The sequence below is a fragment of the Heptranchias perlo genome, chromosome 9 (assembly GCF_035084215.1).
Source record: "Heptranchias perlo isolate sHepPer1 chromosome 9, sHepPer1.hap1, whole genome shotgun sequence".
Lineage (NCBI taxonomy): Eukaryota > Metazoa > Chordata > Chondrichthyes > Hexanchiformes > Hexanchidae > Heptranchias > Heptranchias perlo.
Genome location: NC_090333.1, coordinates 76,895,025 through 76,916,148, shown reverse-complemented (window position 1 = coordinate 76,916,148; position 21,124 = coordinate 76,895,025). Strand labels below are relative to the sequence as shown.

The following is a 21,124-nucleotide window of genomic DNA, read 5'->3' as shown; positions in this document are numbered from 1 at the left end:
CGTTTGCTCTGGTGGTGGAGGGTGAGGACACTGGATGGGCAGTAAGTAGGGCTCTGGGAGTGTGAACAGGTGGCAAGGATAACAGTGGGAGCGAAGCAGAAATGGAATAAGCATAGAGAAAGAACCATTAAAAAATAATGCCAAGGTCATGTTAAAGGCAATATGATTAGCCTGTGCTTCTTGTGGAATTTAATATTGGGATTTGATTGTTCCGTGGTAACCACATGGCTGTACAATATGCCACTAACATGAGCAACATTTTCAGGTTTCTACAATCATGCATCTTTACATTGCTTGAATCCCTTCAATCTGGTCTCTGCATTGCCGACAACACCAACACCATCTGGGTCAAAGTCTCCAATTACATCCTCTGACATATCATACTTACTTAACCTTTCCGTGGCATTTAATGCAATTGATCGCGTCGCCCTCCTCCTTCACCTTTCATCCATGATCCAACTCCAGTGGACTCCCATTGCAGGTTCCACTCCTATCTCCTTCTCCAGCCATGACCCTACCTCCTTCTCCAACATGGTCGCCTCCCGTGTACCCAAGGTTCTATCCTTGGCTCCTCCTTTACTCATTTATATGTTATCCTTTGACGACATCACCCATCAGCATGAGGTCAGTTTATAATACATATATACCACACTTGGTCAATTTCACAACTACAAAAAAAGGAGGCACTGTGAGGAGGGCAAGCAAGTTGACTAGGAGGAGGATCGAGCTACTGCAGCTGCTGGAGGCACAAAGTCACAGCCAACAGGTAAGTGATTGGCTGGTGACTGGTAAGTAGTTTTTCTTTCCTTTTGTTTTTCTTGACATTATAGTTGTTGTTAAGCTAACTTAAGGGTTAAGTCATGGCAGGAGATCCCAGACCCGTGTCATGTTCCTCTTGTGGGATGTGGGAATTCAGGGAACCTTCCTGTGTCCCTGGTTCCTTCACCTGCGGGAAGTGTGTCCAACTGCAGCTACTGTTTGACCGATTGACGGCTCTGGAGCTGCAGATGGACTCACTTTGGAGCATCCGCGATGCTGAGGAAGCCGTGGATAGCACGTTCAGTGAGTTGGTCACACCACAGATAAAAATTACTGAGGGAGATAGTGAATGGGTGACCAACAGACAGAGGAAGAGTAGGAAGGCAGTGCAGGGGTCCCCTGCGGTCATCTCCCTCCAAAACAGGTATACCGTTTTGGATACTGTTGGGGGAGATGGCTCACCAGGGGAAGGTGACAGCAGCCAGGTTCATGGCACCGTGGCTGGCTCTGCTGCACAGGAGGGCAGGAAAAAGAGTGGCAGAGCTATAGTGAAAGGGGACTCGATCGTCAGGGGAATAGACAGGCGTTTCTGCGGACGCAACCGAGACTCCAGGATAGTATGTTGCCTCCCTGGTGCAAGGGTCAGGGATGTCTCGGAGCGGCTGCAGGACATTCTGGAGGGGGAGGGTGAACAGCCAGTTGTCGTGGTGCATATAGGTACCAACGATATAGGTAAAAAACGGGATGAGGTCCTACAAGCTGAATTTAGGGAGTTAGGAGTTAAACTAAAAAGTAGGACCTCAAAGGTAGTAATCTCAGGATTGCTACCAGTGCCACGAGCTAGTCAGAGTAGGAATGACAGGATAGCTAGGATGAATACGTGGCTTGAGAGATGGTGCAAGAGGGAGGGATTCAAATTCCTGGGCCATTGGAACCGGTTCTGGGGGAGGTGGGACCAGTACAAATTGGACGGTCTGCATCTGGGCTGGACTGGAACCAATGTCCTAGGGGGAGTGTTTGCGAGTGCTGTTGGGGAGGGTTTAAACTAATGTGGCAGGGGGATGGGAACCGATGCAGGAAGTCAGTGGGAAGTAAAGTGGTGACAGAAACAAAAAGGCAGTAAGGGAGAGTGTACAAAACATGACCGGTCAGATGGTCTGAGAAAGCAGGGCAAAGACCAAGGGAAGTCTAGATTAAACTGCATTTATTTCAATGCAAGAAGTCTGATGGGCAAGGCAGATGAACTCAGGGCATGGATGGGTACATGGGACTGGGATGTTATAGCTATTACTGAAACATGCTAAGGGAGGGGCAGGACTGGCAGCTCAATGTTCCAGGGTACAGCTGCCATAGGAAAGATAGAGCAGGAGGTAAGGGAGGAGGGGGAGTTGCATTCTTGATTAGGGAGAACATCACGGCAGTAGTGAGAGGGGATATATCCGAGGGTTCGCCCACTGAGTCGATATGGGTAGAACTGAAAAATAAGAAGGGAGAGATCACTTTGATAGGATTGTACTACAGACCCCCAAATAGTCAACGGGAAATTGAGGAGCAAATATGTAAGGAGATTACAGACAGCTGCAAGAAAAATAGGGCGGTAATAGTAGGGGACTTTAACTTTCCCAACATTGACTGCGACAGCCATAGCATTAGGGGCTTGGATGGAGAGAAATTTGTTGAGTGTATTCAGGAGGAATTTCTCATTCAGTATGTGGATGGCCCGACTAGAGAGGGGGCAAAACTTGACCTCCTCTTGGGAAATAAGGAAGGGCAGGTGACAGAAGTGTTAGTGAGGGATCACTTTGGGACCAGTGATCATAATTCCATTAGTTTTAAGATAGCTATGGAGAATGATAGGTCTGGCCCAAAAGTTAAAATTCTAAATTGGGGAAAGGCCAATTTTGATGGTATTAGACAGGAACTTTCAGAAGTTGATTGGGAGAGTCTGTTGGCAGGCAAAGGGACGTCTGGTAAGTGGGAGGCTTTCAAAAGTGTGTTAACCAGGGTTCAGGGTAAGCACATTCCTTATAAAGTGAAGGGCAAGGCTGGTAGAAGTAGGGAACCTTGGATGACTCGGGAGATTGAGGCCCTAGTCAAAAAGAAGAAGGAGGCATATGACATGCATAGGCAGCTGGGATCAAGTGGATCCCTTGAAGAGTATAGAGATTGCCGGAGTGGAGTTAAGAGAGAAATCAGGAGGGCAAAAAGGGGACATGAGATTGCTTTGGCAGATAAGGCAAAGGAGAATCCAAAGAGCTTCTACAAATACATAAAGGGCAAAAGAGTAACTCGGGAGAGAGTAGGGCCTCTTAAGGATCAACAAGGTCATCTATGTGCGGAACCACAAGAAATGGGTGAGATCCTGAATGAATAGTTCACATCGGTATTTAGGGTTGAGAAAGGCATGGATGTCAGGGAACTTGGGGAAATAAATAGTGATGTCTTGAGGAGTGTACATATTACAGAGAGGGAGGTGCTGGAAGTCTTAACGTGCATCAAGGTCGATAAATCTCTGGGACCTGATTAAATGTATCCCAGGACGTTATGGGAGGTTAGGGAGGAAATTGCGGGTCCCCTAGCAGAGATATTTGAATCATCGACAGCTGCAGGTGAGGTGCCTGAAGATTGGAGGGTAGCAAATGTTGTGCCTTTGTTTAAGAAGGGCGGCAGGGAAAAGCCTGGGAACTACAGACCGGTGAGCCTGACATCTGTCGTGGGTTAGTTGTTTGAGGGTATTCTGAGAGACAGGATCTACGGGCATTTGGAGAGGCAGGGACTGATTAGGAACAGTCAGCATGGTTTTGTGAGAGGAAAATCATGTCTCACGAATCTGATTTGAGTTTTTTGAAGGGGTAACCAAGAAGACAGATGAGGGCTGTGCAGTAGACGTGGTCTACATGGACTTTAGCAAAGCCTTTGACAAGGTACCGCATGGTAGGTTGTTACATAAGGTTAAATCTCACGGGATCCAAGGTGAGGTAGCCAATTGGATACAAAATTGGATTGACGACAGAAGACAGAGGGTGGTTGTAGAGGGTTGTTTTTCAAACTGGATGCCTGTGTCCAGCGGTGTGCCTCAGGGATCGGTGCTGGGTCCGCTGTTATTTGTTATTTATATTAATGATTTGGATGAGAATTTAGGAGGCATGGTTAGTAAGTTTGCCAGTGGGCCGATGAATGGCAGATGGAGTTTAATTTAGATAAATGTGAGGTGATGCATTTTGGTAGATCAAATCGGACCAGGACCTACTCCGTTAATGGTAGGGCGTTGGGGAGAGTTATAGAACAAAGAGATCTCGGAGTACAGGTTCATAGCTCCTTGAAAGTGGAGTCACAGGTGGATAGGGTAGTGAAGAAGGCATTCAGCATGCTTGGTTTCATTGGCCAGAACATTGAATACAGGAGTTGGGATGTCTTGTTGAAGTTGTACAAGACATTAGTTAGGCCACACTTGGAATACTGTGTACAGTTCTGATCACCCTATTATAGAAAGGATATTATTAAACTAGAAAGAGTGCAGAAAAGATTTACTAGGATGCTGCCGGGACTTGATGGTTTGACTTATATGGAGAGGTTAGATAGACTGGGACTTTTTTCCCTGGAGAGTAGGAGGTTAAGGGGTGATCTTATAGAAGTCTATAAAATAATGAGGGGCATAGATAAGGTAGATAGTCAAAATCTTTTCCCAAAGGTAGGGGAGTCTATAACGAGGGGGCATAGATTTAAGGTGAGAGGGGAAGAGATACAAAAGGGTCCAGAGGGGCAATTTTTTCACTCAAAGGGTGGTGAGTGTCTGGAACGAGCTGCCAGAGGCAGTAGTAGAGGCGGGTACAATTTTGTCTTTTAAAAAGCATTTGGACAGTTACATGGGTAAGATGGGTATAGAGGGATATGGGCCAAGTGCAGGCAATTGGGACTAGCTTAGTGGTATAAACTGGGCGACATGGACATGTTGGGCCGAAGGGCCTGTTTCCATGTTGTAAACTTCTATGATTCTAACTCCCTCAGTGTTATCAGACTGCCTGTTCAACAATCGTGCTTGAGTCAGAATTTCCTCCAATTAACAATGGGAAGACCAAAGCCTCACAAAAACTCTGTATCCTTTCCACTGACATCATATCGTTCCCCCACTGCTCGGTCAGGCTGCACAGATGGTCTGTAACTTCAGTGTTCTGCTTGAGCCAAAGCTCAGTTTCAGACCCTGTGTACTGGCCACCAAGACAACCACTTACTTCCACCTCTGTGACATGGCCCACCTCTGCACCTACCCACTCCCTCTGCACCCAAAACTGTAATCCATGCTCTTGTCACCTCTAGACTTTATTTCTCTAATGCCCTTCTTGCCTCCTAAGCTTCAGCTCATCCAAAATTCTGCTCCCCTCACGCTGTCCCACACTAAGTCCCTCTCATCATCACTCCAATCCTGACTGACCGGCATTGGTTCCCCATCACCCAATGTATCAATTTCAAAATCCTTATCCTTATCCACAAAGACCTCCATGGTGTTGTGCCCTCCTCCACTTTATGCTCTGTCCCAAGCCCTTCATTCCTTCAACTCTGGCCTCTAAGCATCGCGGCTCATTCTATTTTGCCATTTTTGGCAGCCCTCTCGGCCCTAATCTCTGGAACTTGATCCCCAAGCCGCTCCATCTGGCTTGCGCTTGCCCCACCTTTAATTGGCTGTTTAACTACACTTTCAGTCTCCTCTCCCAACCCCTCCCACTTACGCTCAGTGCCCATTTTTACTCCTATATGAAGCACCTTGGGATATTTTCTGTGAAAGGCCCTATATAAATGCAAGTTTTTTTGTTGTACGATACCACAGACAGAAAACTTTAAGAGTGTATGAATAAATATTACAATAGATATGAAAGATTTTAAGGTAGGCATTTGCTTTTTAAGCTTGTTTGATAGAAGAATTATTCTTAGTAATAGAAGGCCATAGGAAATGGAAAGGAAGACAGTCATGTTTCAAAATGTATCAACTCCAACTAAGATAACATGTGTGCTTGCCTTGATGTGGACGTGTAACTGTTGTCTTCAGTAAATTTTTCAGCTGTTTCCTGAAAACTTCCAGCTCCATTTGCATCAGAAAATCCCAATAGATGTCTGCTGTGGGAGGCAGAACTGACACTGGACCGCAGTGCACTGGAATCTCTTTCCCATATGCTAAATGAAAACACAGAGAGGGAGTTATTTTTGCAATATATTGATCACATTCATGTACATCTGTCTAATGCCATGCTTGAAAGCTTTGGGTTACGGGGAGCGGGCAGGAAATTGGACATGAATTTAGATTTGAGGTTAGGATCAGATCAGCCATGATCTTATTAAATGACGGAGCGGGCTCGAAGGGCCGATTGGCCTACTCCTGCTCCTATTTCTTATGTTCTTCAAATTTGTCTTCAATCAATTTTGCACTCAGAACGGTGAGAGATGATGGTTTTATAAAATGAAACATATCCCATTTTTTTCTACTGACCATCAGCATCAAGCATTCCCTGGTGTAGCCTGTGCCTGCTGCAGGTTCAAGCCCAAAACACCCACGTGCAGACAATGACTAAAGAGGATGCTTAAACCTCACCTTCAGATCTCCATCACCAACTCACACCTGCCATCCTGCAGACTTGCCTGATTTGAGGTTAACCAATACACAATCACTGTTAGTTTTGTATTACAGGGAACTTGCTGCTGAAATTCATTTCACTTAACACCCTTGAAGTCAGAGATTGCAGGCTCATTCTCTTGAATCTGGGCTGGATTCAAATCCAGGTCCAATTACTGGAAGGACAGTGGTATGCCACTGCATCAACAGTTCCATACTGTAAAAGTTTTGACCCTGCAGTATACAGTCACCTTCAAATCAAGGGGGAAACCACGACTCTAAGTAGGTACTGAAAGGACTTTGCAGACTTGTCGTTGCCAAGATCCAAATGCGAGTAAAACCTCAGTAGAAAAATGATTGGCCTGTCAGATTAGATCTTCGCTATGATTAAAAGCTGAAGAAAGATGCAACAGGACTGCTGCCACTTATTTAAGAAGTTGAATTTTGTAGTTAAACTACCGTGATGCCCATGTGGTACAGGACGATTACCTGGACGTAGACACATGCCTGAAACCAAATCCCAAGTTACAATGCATCACAGCGACATCAAATGTGTGGTATAACTGCCCAAAAAGACACTGCACAAGTCCATTTGAATTTTCTTTGCAACATCCAACTATAGAACAACTTTTTAAATCAAGAGGTGTCCTATATGGATATGATGGAGTGTGATTTATTCTCAACATCCTTACTGCAACAGATTTGCTCTCAATGACAGAAAGTATTGCTCCTTTTTACAACTGCAACTGATCTGAAAGTCTTCAAAAATACAAAATAGTTAACAGATTGAAGATCAACCCCACAGAAACCATCAAAGAACAAAGGGATGAGAGTTGAACCTGCTAATTGCCAAACTGCACACTCAGCTCAGCCTGGCACATCAGGAATATTCAGATAGCAAAATGCGGAGAGCAAGTGACCCAGCCTGTTCTTGTACATTTGTTTGCTTACATTATCCATGCCGTCCAATATTTCAAGGACATAAATCAAGTCCTCTCTCAGTGGCCCGTGGGCGATTAAAACAGATCAACATTTTTAGTCTCTCAATTTATAGCTTTGCATCATCCTTGTTCTTCAAACATTCACCAGTACAACAATATTATTTGATAGTGTGGGCCAAAAATTGCAGTGTCCAAATGTTATTTTACGCACAAGTTAAACCTGGCTAAAATTACTTGCTTCAATGAGATGTATTTCAGCCTTGTTGTCAACAGCTTCGACTGATGTGATACTTTCAGTAAATGGTTCATTGTTGGGTCAAGTGATATACTACAGTGCAACATCCCATGATTCTCACCCTACAGTGCAATGACACCTGTTTGTTTCCCTTAAAAGCACTTGAATTTTGGCTAACAACATTTAATAGTTTTCTGCTTTTCTCAACCGTTCCAAGCATTTCCAACTGCTAACTGTAACAGCTGCTTATGGAGTGAGCACGCGCTTTGCTCCACTCAGCAGCATTGTGAATTCAAACCCTGATTTGAAACAGAGCGCTGTGGTGCGTGCATCTCTCCCTTTATTTTCAACAATTTTTACTGATTCAAATTACCATCATCCCCAGAGAAAACTACGTACACGTGGATGGTCCACCTTCTGGTGTTTATTAAGTTTCATATTTTTCAAAGCAGTATATTCATTAGTTTGTACAGTTCATCAAGTGGAATACACCACTGCCTGAATATGAAATGAAAAGGGGCAGTTGGATGTTATGCTGGAGAAGTTGAAATACTCAAGGTGTCATCTTGGACTACGTCTCATATTGTTCGGATTGGTGAAATCTGTCAATAATGCACAAAGGCTTGTATTGCCACCCCCATCACCAACTTCAACAAAACTTGTCCTAGGATCAAAGTTATTAGAATTTACAAACTGTTAAACTTGAGATTAAGGAGATCTTCAACACGTCCTCACTGCTTCCACCAATTTTACTTTCTGGGATAAGCTTCTTTACTTTGCCAATTTCCTCCCGATTTCTCTTGAAGGCACTGGTTCCTACAGCGACAGTTCCACAAACACCAGTTATCCTTTAGCCTTTCACTGAAGTGCTCATCCTGAGTGTCGATAGTCTTCGCAGCCAAGCCAGATTCTGTCCCTCACCAGACATCAACGCTTGCACATTTTTCCACCAGCAGTCAGTGGCTACAATTTCCCCGCTGCCTTGTCCAGGAGTGCGAGGGTAATTTATTGCACCAATACTGCCATCCCAGTTTAGAAAAGCTAATTCAGCAGCCAGAGATGGAACCCAAGGACCTTTTTCAAAGAATGGCTCAAGTACTCACTGCAAAAACTCCTTAAGCCATCAGGCGAACCAAGCCATTTTAAAAAAAAAATAGTACCTTATTCCCATGGTCATTCTCGTGCAGCTGTGCCTTGGGAGAAAAGTTTGGTGAAAATATTGGCAACAATGTACATATGTAAACTGCAGAACCTTATTAATGATTCCAGGAAACTCTTTGTAAAAAGATTGAGTTATAGCTAAGGGCTTCTGTGAAAACAGATACTGACATTAACACTGACACTTGTAACTGCTATTGCAACTAAATGGAAGAGTAATTTGACAGAAATCAAATCATGTCGCATTATTTTGCTGATTTTAGTGATCTTATTTTAAAACTTTCCCTTTTAAGCTGTCCAAAATAACAGGACAAAGGCCAGAAGAATTTATGGAGAAAACAGAGGTCAGTAATGAGATGCAAAATCTGGAATATCTGAATATTCACACAACACTATAATATGGCCAAGAAAATAGGTCAGAGACACGTGGTTGCGTGCAGAAACATGTTAACAGCTCATTGGGCACGGGATGGTACAACCAGACTGGAAAATTGCTAGCCTCAAAAAAAGAGTCAGGGACGTCATCTGGGAGTTTAAGACCTATTGGCTCAACATCTGTAGTGGGGAAAAATACTGGAGTGTATAAGAAAGGAAGCAATTTAACTTCATTTAATGAGCAATAAAAACAACAAGTCAAAGCCAATGTGAGTTCATGAAAGGAAAGTTCCACCTAACTAACTTACTGCAATTCTTGGAAGGTACAAGATTATGCTGGCAACTTTCGCTTCAACATGAAATACACCAGGTGAAGAGAATACTAAAATAACTGCAGTGAAGTATTTACAGCAGGAGTGACAAATAAGAAATGTGTTAAGTTAAATGGTGTGAGGAAAACAGCACCAGGGCTGAAGGACAGGTTAGGATCTCTTGCCCAGGTAAGAGTATTATAAACAAATCCACGGAGTACTAGAAATAAAGTGAATGAATTAAAGGCTCAAATACAGCTTAGAGGGTATAACATGATGGCCATTACTGAGACATGGCTGCAAGCTTGTCAACATTGGGAGTTAAATATTCCAGGTGCTAAGGTCTTTAGAAAGGATAGGGGAATTGGAAGAGGAGGGGTAGCCTTATTGATCAAAGATACTATTACAACATAAGTAAGAGAGTATATAGGCATGGGACAGCAATCAGTGGAGACTCTATCATTAGAATTGTAAACAATTTTACAACACCAAGTTATAGTCCAGCAATTTTATTTGAAATTCACAAGCTTTCGGAGGCTTCCTCCTTCCTCAGGTGAATGTGGAAATGAAATCCTCGAACCTCTCGCATTTATAAATCACAGAACAATACTTGGTGATTACAGACAGTCTTTCCAACTGCCCGTTGCCAAGGCAATCAGTGTGCAGACAGACAGGTGTTACCTACAAGGTCTCCGAATATACAAACCACCAAAAATGAGATAGAGAGCATGGTACATTGGCGAGACCATGCAGACGCTGCGACAACGGATGAACGGACACCGCACAACAATCGCCAGACAGGAGGGTTCCCTCCCAGTCAGGGAACACTTCAGCAGTCAAGGACATTCAGCCACCGACCTTCGGGTAAGCGTACTCCAAGGCGGCCTTCGAGACACACGACAACGCAAAATCGTCGAGCAGAAATTGATAGCCAAGTTCCTCACCCATGAGGACGGCCTCAAATGGGATCTTGGGTTCATGTCACGCTACACGTTACCCCACCAGCGAACAAATGTTATCTGTCTTTTCCATGTTTCTGCCTCTCTATCTCTTTTTTTTTTGGTGGTTTGTATATTCGGAGACCTTGTAGGTAACACCTGTCTGTCTGCACACTGATTGCCTTGGCAACGGGCAGTTGGAAAGAATGTCTGTAATCACCAGGTATTGTTCTGTGATTTATAAATGCGAGAGGTTCGAGGATTTCATTTCCACATTCACCTGAGGAAGGAGGAAGCCTCCGAAAGCTTGTGAATTTCAAATAAAATTGCTGGACTGTAACTTGGTGTTGTAAAATTGTTTACAATTGTCAACCCCAGTCCATCACCGGCATCTCCACATCATTAGAATTGAAATAAGAGGACTTAAAACTATAATGGGAGTTGTCTACAGGCCTCCTGACAGCAGCAATGAAGTGGCAAAATGTATTAATTCAGAGATTAGAGAGGCTTCTAGCAAAAGCAGAGTTGTTTCAATGGGAGACTTTAATTTTCATATGGATTGTGTAGAGCAGAGTAGCTCAAGTCAGAAAGGGAGTGAATTTCTTGAGTACATTCAAGATAATTCTCTGGACCAATATGTTCTGGAACCAACAAGAGGGCAGGACATACTAGATTTAGTAATGAGCCAAGCTTAGCTAATAATCTAACACTGATCATACGATCGAATTCAAGGTTAGTGTTACGTTTCTCCTTTTCAAACCCAAGATTCTGGATTTTGGTAAGGCTGACTTTAATGGGATAAGACAGAGACGGACGACAGCAAACTGTTCAAAACTGTTAGAGTACAGATGAATAGTGGGAGGTGTTCAAAAAAGAATATAGTTTATTACAGGACCAGAATATACCCCTAAGGGGCGTAAGCTCTACTTATCAAATTAAACATCCATGGTCGATAAAAGACATGAGCGATAACATAAAACTAATACAAAGAGCATACAAAAGTGCAAAGAATAGTGTAGCGCCAGGGGACTGGGAGAGATATAAAGAACAGCAAAGGAAGACAAAAATAGTAAGAGCTTCAAAAAGGGAATACGAAAAGAAACTTGCAAGGGAATATCAAGGTTATCACAAAAAGTTTTTATAATTATATTAGAAGAAAGTGTAGTCAAGAGTGATGTGGGCCCTTTAAAAACAGATGTGGGTAATATTGCAAATGACAATAAGGAAATGGCAGACTTGTTGAATAATTACTGTGTGTCAGTCTTCTCAGTAGAGGGAAAGGATAATATTCCTGACATTCCAGGGAAACTAATAATGAATCAATGACTGGAACTTATTAAAGTTAACGTAAACAAGAAAACAGTATTAGAAAAAATAATGGCACTAAAGCCTGACAAATCCCCAGGACCTGATGGTTTCCACCCCAGAGTTTTGAAGGAAATGGTGAGGAAATTGCAGTTGCTTTAGCCATAATCTTCCAAAGCTCTCTCAATTCAGGAATTGTCCCTTTAGGTTGGAAAATTTCAAATGTAACTCCATTATTTAAGAAAGGTATGAGAGAAACCGAGAAATTATAGACCTGTTAGTCTAACATCTGTTGTGGGGAAGTTATTGGAATCTGTAATTAAGGGCAGAGTGACCAGAGAAATTTGAGCTGATTAGACAGAGCCAACATGGATTTGTAAAGGGTAGGTCACATCAAACAAACCTAATTGAATTTTTTGGGGAAGTAACTGAAGTAGTGGACAGGGGAATGTCAATGGATGTAGTTTATATGGACTTCCAGAAGGCATTCAATAAGGTTCCACGTAAGAGACTGTTACCTAAAGTTGAAGCTCATGGAGGGCAAATTATTGACCTGGTTAGGAGATTGGTTAGCGGTAGAAGACAGAGATTAGGGATAATGGGTATGTAGTCGAATTGGAAGGAAGCGACTCATGGTTTCCCACAAGGATCTGTGCTGGGCCTCAACTATTCACTATATTTATTAATGACTTTACAAATGACTTACATAACACAAGAGAGAGCCATCTATCCAAATTTGCCAATGTCACAAAGATTGGTAGCATAGTGAGTAGGGTAGACAGGAACATGAAATTACAAGAGACATTGATAGATTTAGTAAGTGGGCAAAACTGCAGCAGATGAATTTCAATGTAGGCAAGTGTGAGGTCATCATTTTATATCTAGAGGGCTAGAATATAAAGGGAAGGAAGTTTTGTCAGAGCGAAACAAAGTCCTGGTTAGACCACATCTGGAGTACTGTGTACAGTTCTGGGCACCGCACCACGGAAATTATATATTGGGCTTGGCAGGAGTGCAGTGAAGATTCCCCAGAACTCCAGGAGTTAAATTATGAGGACAGATTACATAAGCTAGGCTTGCATTTGCTGGGATATGGAAGATTAAGGGATGATTTGATTGAGGTTTTTAGGATTTTGTTAGGGTAGATAGAGAGAAACTTTTTTTGCGCTGCTGGGGGGAGTCTAGGACAAGGGGAATAACCTTAAAATCAGAGCCAGGTCATTCAGGAGAGAATCGTAGAAAATTTATGGCACAGAAGGAGGCCATTCAACCCATGGGTCCATGCCGGCCGAAAATGAGCCACCCAGCCTAATCCCACTTTACACCACTTGGTCCACTGCCCTATAGGTTATGGCATTTCAGATGCATACTCGGGTACTTTTTAAATGTGATGAGGGTTTCTGCCTCTACCACCCTTTCAGGCAGTGAGTTCCAGACCCCCATCATCCTCTGGCTGAAAAAAATGTTCCTCAGCTCCCCTCTAATCCTTCTACCAAATCACTTTAAATCTATGCCCCCTGGTTACTGACCTCTCTGCTCAGGGAAATAGGTCCTTCCTATCCACTCTATCTCGGCCACTCATAATTTTATACACCTCAATTAAAATCACCCCTCAGACTCCTCTGTTCCGAAGAAAATGACCCCAGCCTGTTCAATCTTTCTTCATAGCTAAAATTCCCCTGGCATCATCCTCGTAAATCTCCACTGTACCCTCTCTAATGCAATCACATCTTTCCTGTAATGTGACGACCAGAACTGTACGCAGTACTGTAGCTGTGGCCTAACTAGTATTTTATACAGTTCTAGCATAACCTCCCTGCTCTTACATTCTATGCCTCGGCTAATAAAAGAAAGTATTCCATATGCCTCCTTAACCACCTTATCTACCTGTCCTGCTACCTTGAGGGATCTATGGACATGTACTCCAAGGTCCCTCACTTCCTCTACACCTCTCAGTATCCTCCCATTTATTGTGTATTCCCTTGCCTTATTTGCCCTCCCCAAATGCATTACCTCACACTTCTCCGGGTTGAATTCCATTTGCCACTTTTCTGCCCGCCTAACCAGTCCATTAATATCTTTCTGCAGTCCACAGCTTTCCTCCTCACTATCAACCACACGGCCAATTTTTGTATCATCTACAAACTTCTTAATCATGCCCCCTACATTTAAGTCCAAATCATTAATATATATCATAAAAAGCAAGGGACCAAGTACTGAGCGCTGCAGAATCCCACTGAAAACAGCCTTCCAGTCACAAAAACACCCGTCCACCATTACCCTTTGCTTCCTGCCACTGAGCCAATTTTGGATCCAACTTGCCACTTTCCCAAAGATGGGCTTGTGCTTTTTTGACCGGTCTGTTATGTGGGACCTTCTCAAAAGCCTTGCTAATATCCATGTACACTACATCAAATGCACTACCCACGTCGACCATCCTTGTTACCGCCTCAAAAAATTCAATCAAGTTAGTCAGACACAACCTTCCCTTAACAAATCCATGCTGAGTGTCCTTGATTAATCAGTGTCTTTCTAAGTGACGATTTATCTTGTCCCTCAGAATTGATTCCAATAATTTTCCCACCACCGAGATTAGACTGACTGGCCTGTAATTACTCGGTCTATCCCTTTTTAAACAATGGTACAACATTAGCAGTCCTCCAATCCTCCGGCACCATGGTCAGAGCCTCCGCTATTTCCTCCCTTGCTTCATTTAACAGCCTGGGATACATTTCATCCGGGCCTGGTGATTTATTTACTTTCCAAGATGCTAATCTCCTTAATATCCTCTCTCACTGTGTTTATGCCATCCAATATTTCATACTCCTCCTCAACTACAATGTCTGCATCGTCTCCCTCTTTTGTGAAGACAGACGCAAAGTATTCATTAAGAACCATACCAACATCTTCCGCCTCCACACATAGGTTACCTTTTTGGTCTGTAATAGGCCCTACTCTTTCCTTAGTTATCCTCTTGCTCTTTATGTATTTATAAAACATCTTTGGGTTTTCCTTGATTTTACTTGCCAATATTTTCTCATGTCCTCTCTTTGCTTTCCTAATTTCCTTTTTAAATTTCACCCCTGCACTTGCTATACTCCTCTAGGCTTTCTGTAGTGTTGAGCTCTCAGTGTCTGACATAAGATTTCCTCTTCTGCCTTATCTTACCCTGTATGCACCTGGTCTTCAAGGGGACCCTAGATTTGGCAGTCCCACCCATTTTCTTTGTGGGGACATATTTAATCTAAACCCTTTGAATCTCCCCCTTGAATGCCTCCCACTGCTCTGACTATCTTCAAGTAGCTGTTTCCAGCCCATTTTTGCTAAATCTTTTCTCAACTTAGTAAAATTGGCTTTTCCCCAATTGAGAACTTGTACTCCTATTCTGTCTTCATCCTTTTCCATAGCTATGCTAAATGAAACTGTATTATGATCACTACCACCAAAATGCTCTCCCACTGCTACTCCTTCCACCTGCCCATCTTCATTTTCTAAAACTAAACCCACAACTGCCCCCTCTCTTGTTTGGCTTGCTGCATACTGGCTAAAAAAGTCCTCCTGTATGCAATTTAAGAATTTTGTGCTCTCTGTACCCTTCACACTGTTTGTATCCCAGTTAATATTAGGATAGTTGAAATCCCCTACCATTACTACCCTATTGTTTTTGCACTTCTCAGAAATTTGCCTACTATTTGCTCTTCTATCTCCCTCTGACTATTTGGGGTCTACAGTACACTCCCAGCAGCGCGGCTGCCCCTTTTTTTGTTCCTTAGCTCAACCAATATGGCCTCATTTGATGATCCTTCTACCATATCATTCCTCCTCACAGCTGTAATTGTTTCTTGAACCAAAATTGCCACCCCCCCCTCCTTTTTTAATCCCCCTCTCTATCTCATCTGAAAACCCTGTAACCAGGAACGTTGAGCTGCCATTTCTGCCCCTCTTTAAGCCATGTTTCTGTAGTAGCTAAGATATCGTACTGCCACGTGTCTATCTGTGTCCTCAGCTCATCTGCCTTATTCACTATACTCCTTGCATTGAGGTATATACCTTTAAGCACTGCCAAACTCCTTCGTTGTTTATTTTCTAACCTTTGTTTCCTCTGCCTTCCAAACTCACTTACTAATTTTCTGCCTTCCATTTCCAGTTCTGCTTCTTTCCCATCTGAATCTATACTCAAGCTTCCATCCCCCTGCCAAGCTCATTTAAACCCTCCCCAACAGCACTAGCAAACCTCTCCGCGAGGATATTGGTCCCGGCCCTGTTGAGGTGTAACCTGTCCGGCTTGTACAGGTCCCACCTCCCTCAGAACCGGTCCCAATGCCTCAGGAATCTAAACATTCTCTCCTGCACCATTTCTCCAGCCATGCATTCATCTGCTCTATCTTCGTATTTCTATACTCACTAGCGCGTGGCACTGGGAGTAATCCGGAGATTACTGCTTTTGAGGTCCTGCTTATTAATTCCTTTACTAGCTCCTTAAAATCTGCTTGCAGATCCTCATCCCTCTTTCTACCTATGTCATTGGTACCGATATGGACCATGACCTCTGGCTGTTCACCCTCCCCCACCAGAATGCTCACCAGCTGCTCAGTACATCCTTGACCCTGGCACCAGGGAGGCAACATGCCATCCTGGAATCACGTCTGCAGCCGCAGAAATGCCTGTCTATTCCCCTAACTATTGAATCCCCTATCACCACTGCTCTCCTGACCTTTCTCCTCCCCCCTGTACAGCTGAGCCACCCATGGTGCTATGGACTTGGCTCTGGCTGCACTCCCCAGAGGAACCCTCTCCCTCACTAGTATTCAGAATACCGGTTGGAGAGTGAGATGCACTCAGGGGACTCCTGCACTACCTGCCTGGTGGTTCTTGTCTGTCTGGCAGTCACCCAGTCCCTGTCTGCCTGCACTCTCTTAAGCTGTGGGGTGGCCACCTCCTGAAACATTCTATCCATGAAATACTCTGCCTCGCGGATGCACTGCAGTGACGTCAGCTGCTGCTCAAGCTCTGAAACCCAGAGCTCGAGCTCCTCCAGCTGATGACACTTCCTGCACCTGTGGTTGTCCAGGAAACAGGAAGCGTCCTGGAGTTCCCACACGGCACAGGATGTGCATTCCATAGGTGAGTTAGAAAGTTAGGAAACACTTCTTCACGCAAAGGGTAGTAGAAGTGTGGAACACTCTCGCACAAAAAGCAGTAGGTGCCAGTTCAATTAATCATTTTCAATCAGAAATCGATAGATTTTTGCTAGCCATGGGTATGAAGGGATATGGAGCCAAGGCAAGTGGATGGAATTAGGATGCAGATCAGCCATGATCTCAATGAATGGTGGAACAGGTTCGAGGGGCTGAGCAGCCTACTCCTGTTCCTATGTTCCTATGAAAGAGGCAGCATAGCCACAGAATCAGTTCCCAGTCTAATTCTGGAACAGGGCAGCAGAAGCCCACTGCAGAAAGTAGTCTTTCACAACTTGGATTTTGGCACCTTAGGAAGGGTAACTTCAGGATCTCAAGCTGCCTGTTGGATCATCTTTACAACAGAGCCTTTTTTTTTTAAAATGGTTTTGAGGAAAGGGAAGCTCCCAACCAACTCTCAAAAATTCCAAGTTCGCTGGCAAGGGTGCACATCTCCACTGAAGCGTTTAAGTGTACATGCGCAGAGCCATCTCCTGGTCTGCAGAATGCAGCTCCCAGCCTGACAACACTATCAGTGGTCTCGCTGACTGTACTTAAAACTTATGATCCATTACAGTAGATGTATCAGACTTGTAGTGCAACCTAAGTGAGGAATGGATAATAACATATTTGGTGTAATGTCTTGGGGCTTACAGAAAACATTTTATCAAGGTGATTGAAGAGAGAGGTTTATCTTTGAAGCGAAGAATTTTAGGATCAAAAGGAAACTGTAAGTAACAAAATGGCTACGAATAAGGAATATAAGATAGACAAGGTGTTAATTTTTACTGAATAGTTGCCATTAGAGATTTCAGCGATCAATTCTGGCACCCCGTGCTGTTTGTAGTGCAAAAAGAGAAGGTAACGTCTGGGTAAGCACAGTGAATGCTGAGTATTTATCGCACAATATCTTCCAGAGAACTATTTATTTTTAATTTCCAACAATAACCTTGACACCCAAGATTTGTGATCAGTCCAGAAACTTATCAATCACCAAATGAGTATGCACCTTGACTTACATGATACCAGCATTTTCACTCCACGGTTTGACAAAATCAATAATTCAATCAACGAACTTGAAATAAGACAGTTTTGAAAACCAAATTCAAAATCCAACTCGCTGGAAATGTCATAAGATCTTTCATGTCAAACTGAACAGAAAGGGCCTCAGTTTAAGTTCTAGCTAAAACACAGCACCTGTCACAATGCAGCACTCTCTCAGGACCACATTGAAATGGCAAAAGAGATTACAATCTCAAGCCCTGGAGTGGGGCTTTAACCCAACACAATACGACTCAGAGAGAAGAATGCTACCAACTGAGCAAAGACAACACTTGAAAAAGTACTTCCATGTCTTCTACTTGGCAGAGATTCCTAATTAATAGTAATTTTGCAGCTTGGGAGCGACTTGCATTTTCAGTTCTCTCTTCAGCAGGGAGCCTCTCCACTGATGTCAGTTGACTTCAGTTTATGAAAAGCCAGCGAAGAGCATCATTGGGAATGCAGTGGATTGACATCCGGGATTTGGTTTGGAAGCCTCTCAGGATGCACCTGATCTGGGAACACAAAGTTCTACTGTGTCTTGGAAGCTTATTTACATGATTTCTTGGGCAGCCGTTCTCGGACATCGGGGGATTGGCTCCACAGTTCAACGGAGATCCAAAATGTTATGTAGCTAAAAAACAGCAATCAGGTAGAAGGTTTTGAAGCTAATTTGGGGTTAAGTTGGATAAATGGAGTGACTTGTATTCAAAGACCTCGTTCTTCCTCCTGCCATTCTGTTTCTCCTTTAAGAGATTGTGTAGATGACATATCCATATTTCTTATACTGAGAAATGAATTGCACACTGGCATTAAAAAAAAATCAAAAATATGATTTATACTATAAAAGACACACACACACACACCACCGTGAAATATGGATGTAATGATGGTTTGACTACAACTATTCAGCAAGCTTTGAAAGCATGGTTATATTATGTCAGCAACTGTTCAAGAACAGCCATTTAATATAAAATCCAAGAAAGAACCTTCTACAAAACATTAGTGACACCAAAAATGAAGTGCTGTCAACAGTTTTGGTCATGCTATTTAGTGAAGCCAGAAGCAATGGAAAGATTCAAATTTGGTTCATTAAAAATGGTTGCCAGCCTTTTGAACAGCAACAGAGGCTAAGAAAATGTACTCACACTTGATAGGGCAAGATTAAGGGTAAACACAATCTTAGTTTTTAAATCATTAACAAGAGAATCAAAAGGGATGTAGGAAGGTGGACATGCAGAGCCAGAAAAAAAGATCTGATTATAAGCTGACAAAGCCATAAACTAAATGTAATTTAACCAGTAACTCCACTCTCAATCGACGATATATTTAATAACAATGAATGTTGACTCATCCGAAGTATTTAAAAAGATAATGGACAAGATTCTTGGTTGAAGAGGGTCTTTGGTTTTCATCCATGTACTTGAGGAGGCTGCTATTAATTTTCAGGTTTTGTTTACCCTCGTTATTCTACATATTCTTTAGCTTCCGTGTTTCAGATGACTCTCATTAGCTGAATCTGAGCTGTCTACTTCCTTGGGAATGTTTCCATTTGCCCTGATATGTGGGTAAAATATAGCATGGGCTGATCAGATTTTTAGAATATTTCACGATTGGTTCGTTCCCTTGCCGTCTCGTCTTGGAAATGTGGCAAAACAACACTACACTTGACCTTGTTTTAGGCTTTAACAGCAAATAAATTTAATTAACAGTTATAGGAAAAGCAAATTACATCAATCATCTAACAAGTTTTTACAGTAGTTAACTATAGCTAACTCCTCAGTCAATAAAGTTTGCAACTTCTTTGTCAGCTATTAATTATAATTAATTTTCATACTTTTTTTCTCACCAACTATAGAAGTATGTAACTTAGCTTACACAGTTTGAATGAATCTGTCTGAAATTTCCAAAGACTACAGATAGACTGTGGCCTCCAGTAAAGCCGAAGTTAGTCTTAGTGATTGCAAGAAAAAGCAAGCTGATAAAGACCTAAGCAAACGAGACTAGAGCCAAGCAGTACTTCAATAACTGGCTGTTACGTTTGAAGGATTGCCATTGGACACATATTGGGGTAAGCCACACAGCAGTGTGTAATTGCTGTGTGGCTCTGAACTCAAAGCACTGCCCGACACCTAGTCGACCAATTGTCGCAACATAAAAATTTAAGCTGGGACGCAATTTCTGTGATCGAAACTAGTTTTTAACCCCGTAAATATCACAACAGAATTTAATAAGCTAATACCAGGGTATATCTTGGACAAAAATACTTCAAATTTTGCAACAGGCACTTCTTGTAATATTGTGCCATTTACCAAGAGCAAAAGACAATCTCAGATTTTAGATCACTGAACAACGGAAACCAAATCTTTACTTATTAGCAAAAAAAATTGCAGCGAGTGGAAACTGAAGCACTTTGAATTTCTCCCAACTTCCCAATTCCCATCCCTGTCTCGGTGAAGAAGGTGGTGGAATATAGATTATGCCCATTTTAAATCAAGATATAAATAACTTGGATGTGAAGAGGGCATTTTTGTTGTGTACCAGACAAGCAAATTAGAGAGTTTAATTGCAAATCTAAAAACAGATCAACCGAAGGAGTCACCTCTTCAAACTTGGAGACTGCCACCTTATGCACAAATACTTTCTCAGTGATCACTTTCAAAAAGGTACTGGGTCAATTCCTGACACAGTAAAGAGTAGAGGTATAATGGCTTTAGTTTTGGAGCAGGAAAATAAGCTGAAATACCATCAAGCTGGACATTATAACAGTCTGGCCTCAGCAGCCTTCTCACATATCCACCTGTGCCTTGCATATTTTGTAATCAATGCATGATGTTGAGGACAGCTCACAAAAATAACTGTAATCAAAATGATTGGCAAAGTCTGACTCAAATTCTGAGGAGTTGATGAAACTAGCAATCAAACAATCCTATCTGTAGCCTTACACGTGAACAGAAATTAATACGTGTGTTTGTAATACTGAACAGCATCATTTCTACTTTCCACAGACCTGAGTAATTGTAATAAAGCTGCCAATATAAGCAATAACAAGATTTTCCACATCAAGGACAGCGTTCATGACTAATGACCCAATTGCTGGAAAAGCACGACAAAGACAAAAACCGACGGCAGTCGTTCAGTCCGACCCTTCGGTTCCCAAGATGGCTCCAACTAGTGACAATGTGTTTCGTGCCATTTAGCCTAAAGTTTTCACTCATGAATGATATGAAATTTCTTTCTATCCAATGCACTCTCTATTCATGAGCATTCACCAGTCAT

At 42.7% G+C, this 21,124-nt stretch overlaps 1 protein-coding gene across 2 annotated transcripts in view; it reads right to left on the bottom strand.

The window, feature by feature from the left end:
• atf6 (activating transcription factor 6) overlaps positions 1 to 21,124 on the bottom strand; it is a 331,264-nt gene that overhangs the window by 206,761 nt on the left and 103,379 nt on the right. For both annotated transcript variants that reach the window (XM_067990768.1, XM_067990770.1), the window contains exon 10: positions 5,773 to 5,928. In XM_067990768.1, coding sequence (XP_067846869.1) covers positions 5,773 to 5,928 — 156 coding nt within the window. The remainder of the gene's footprint in view (positions 1 to 5,772; positions 5,929 to 21,124) is intronic.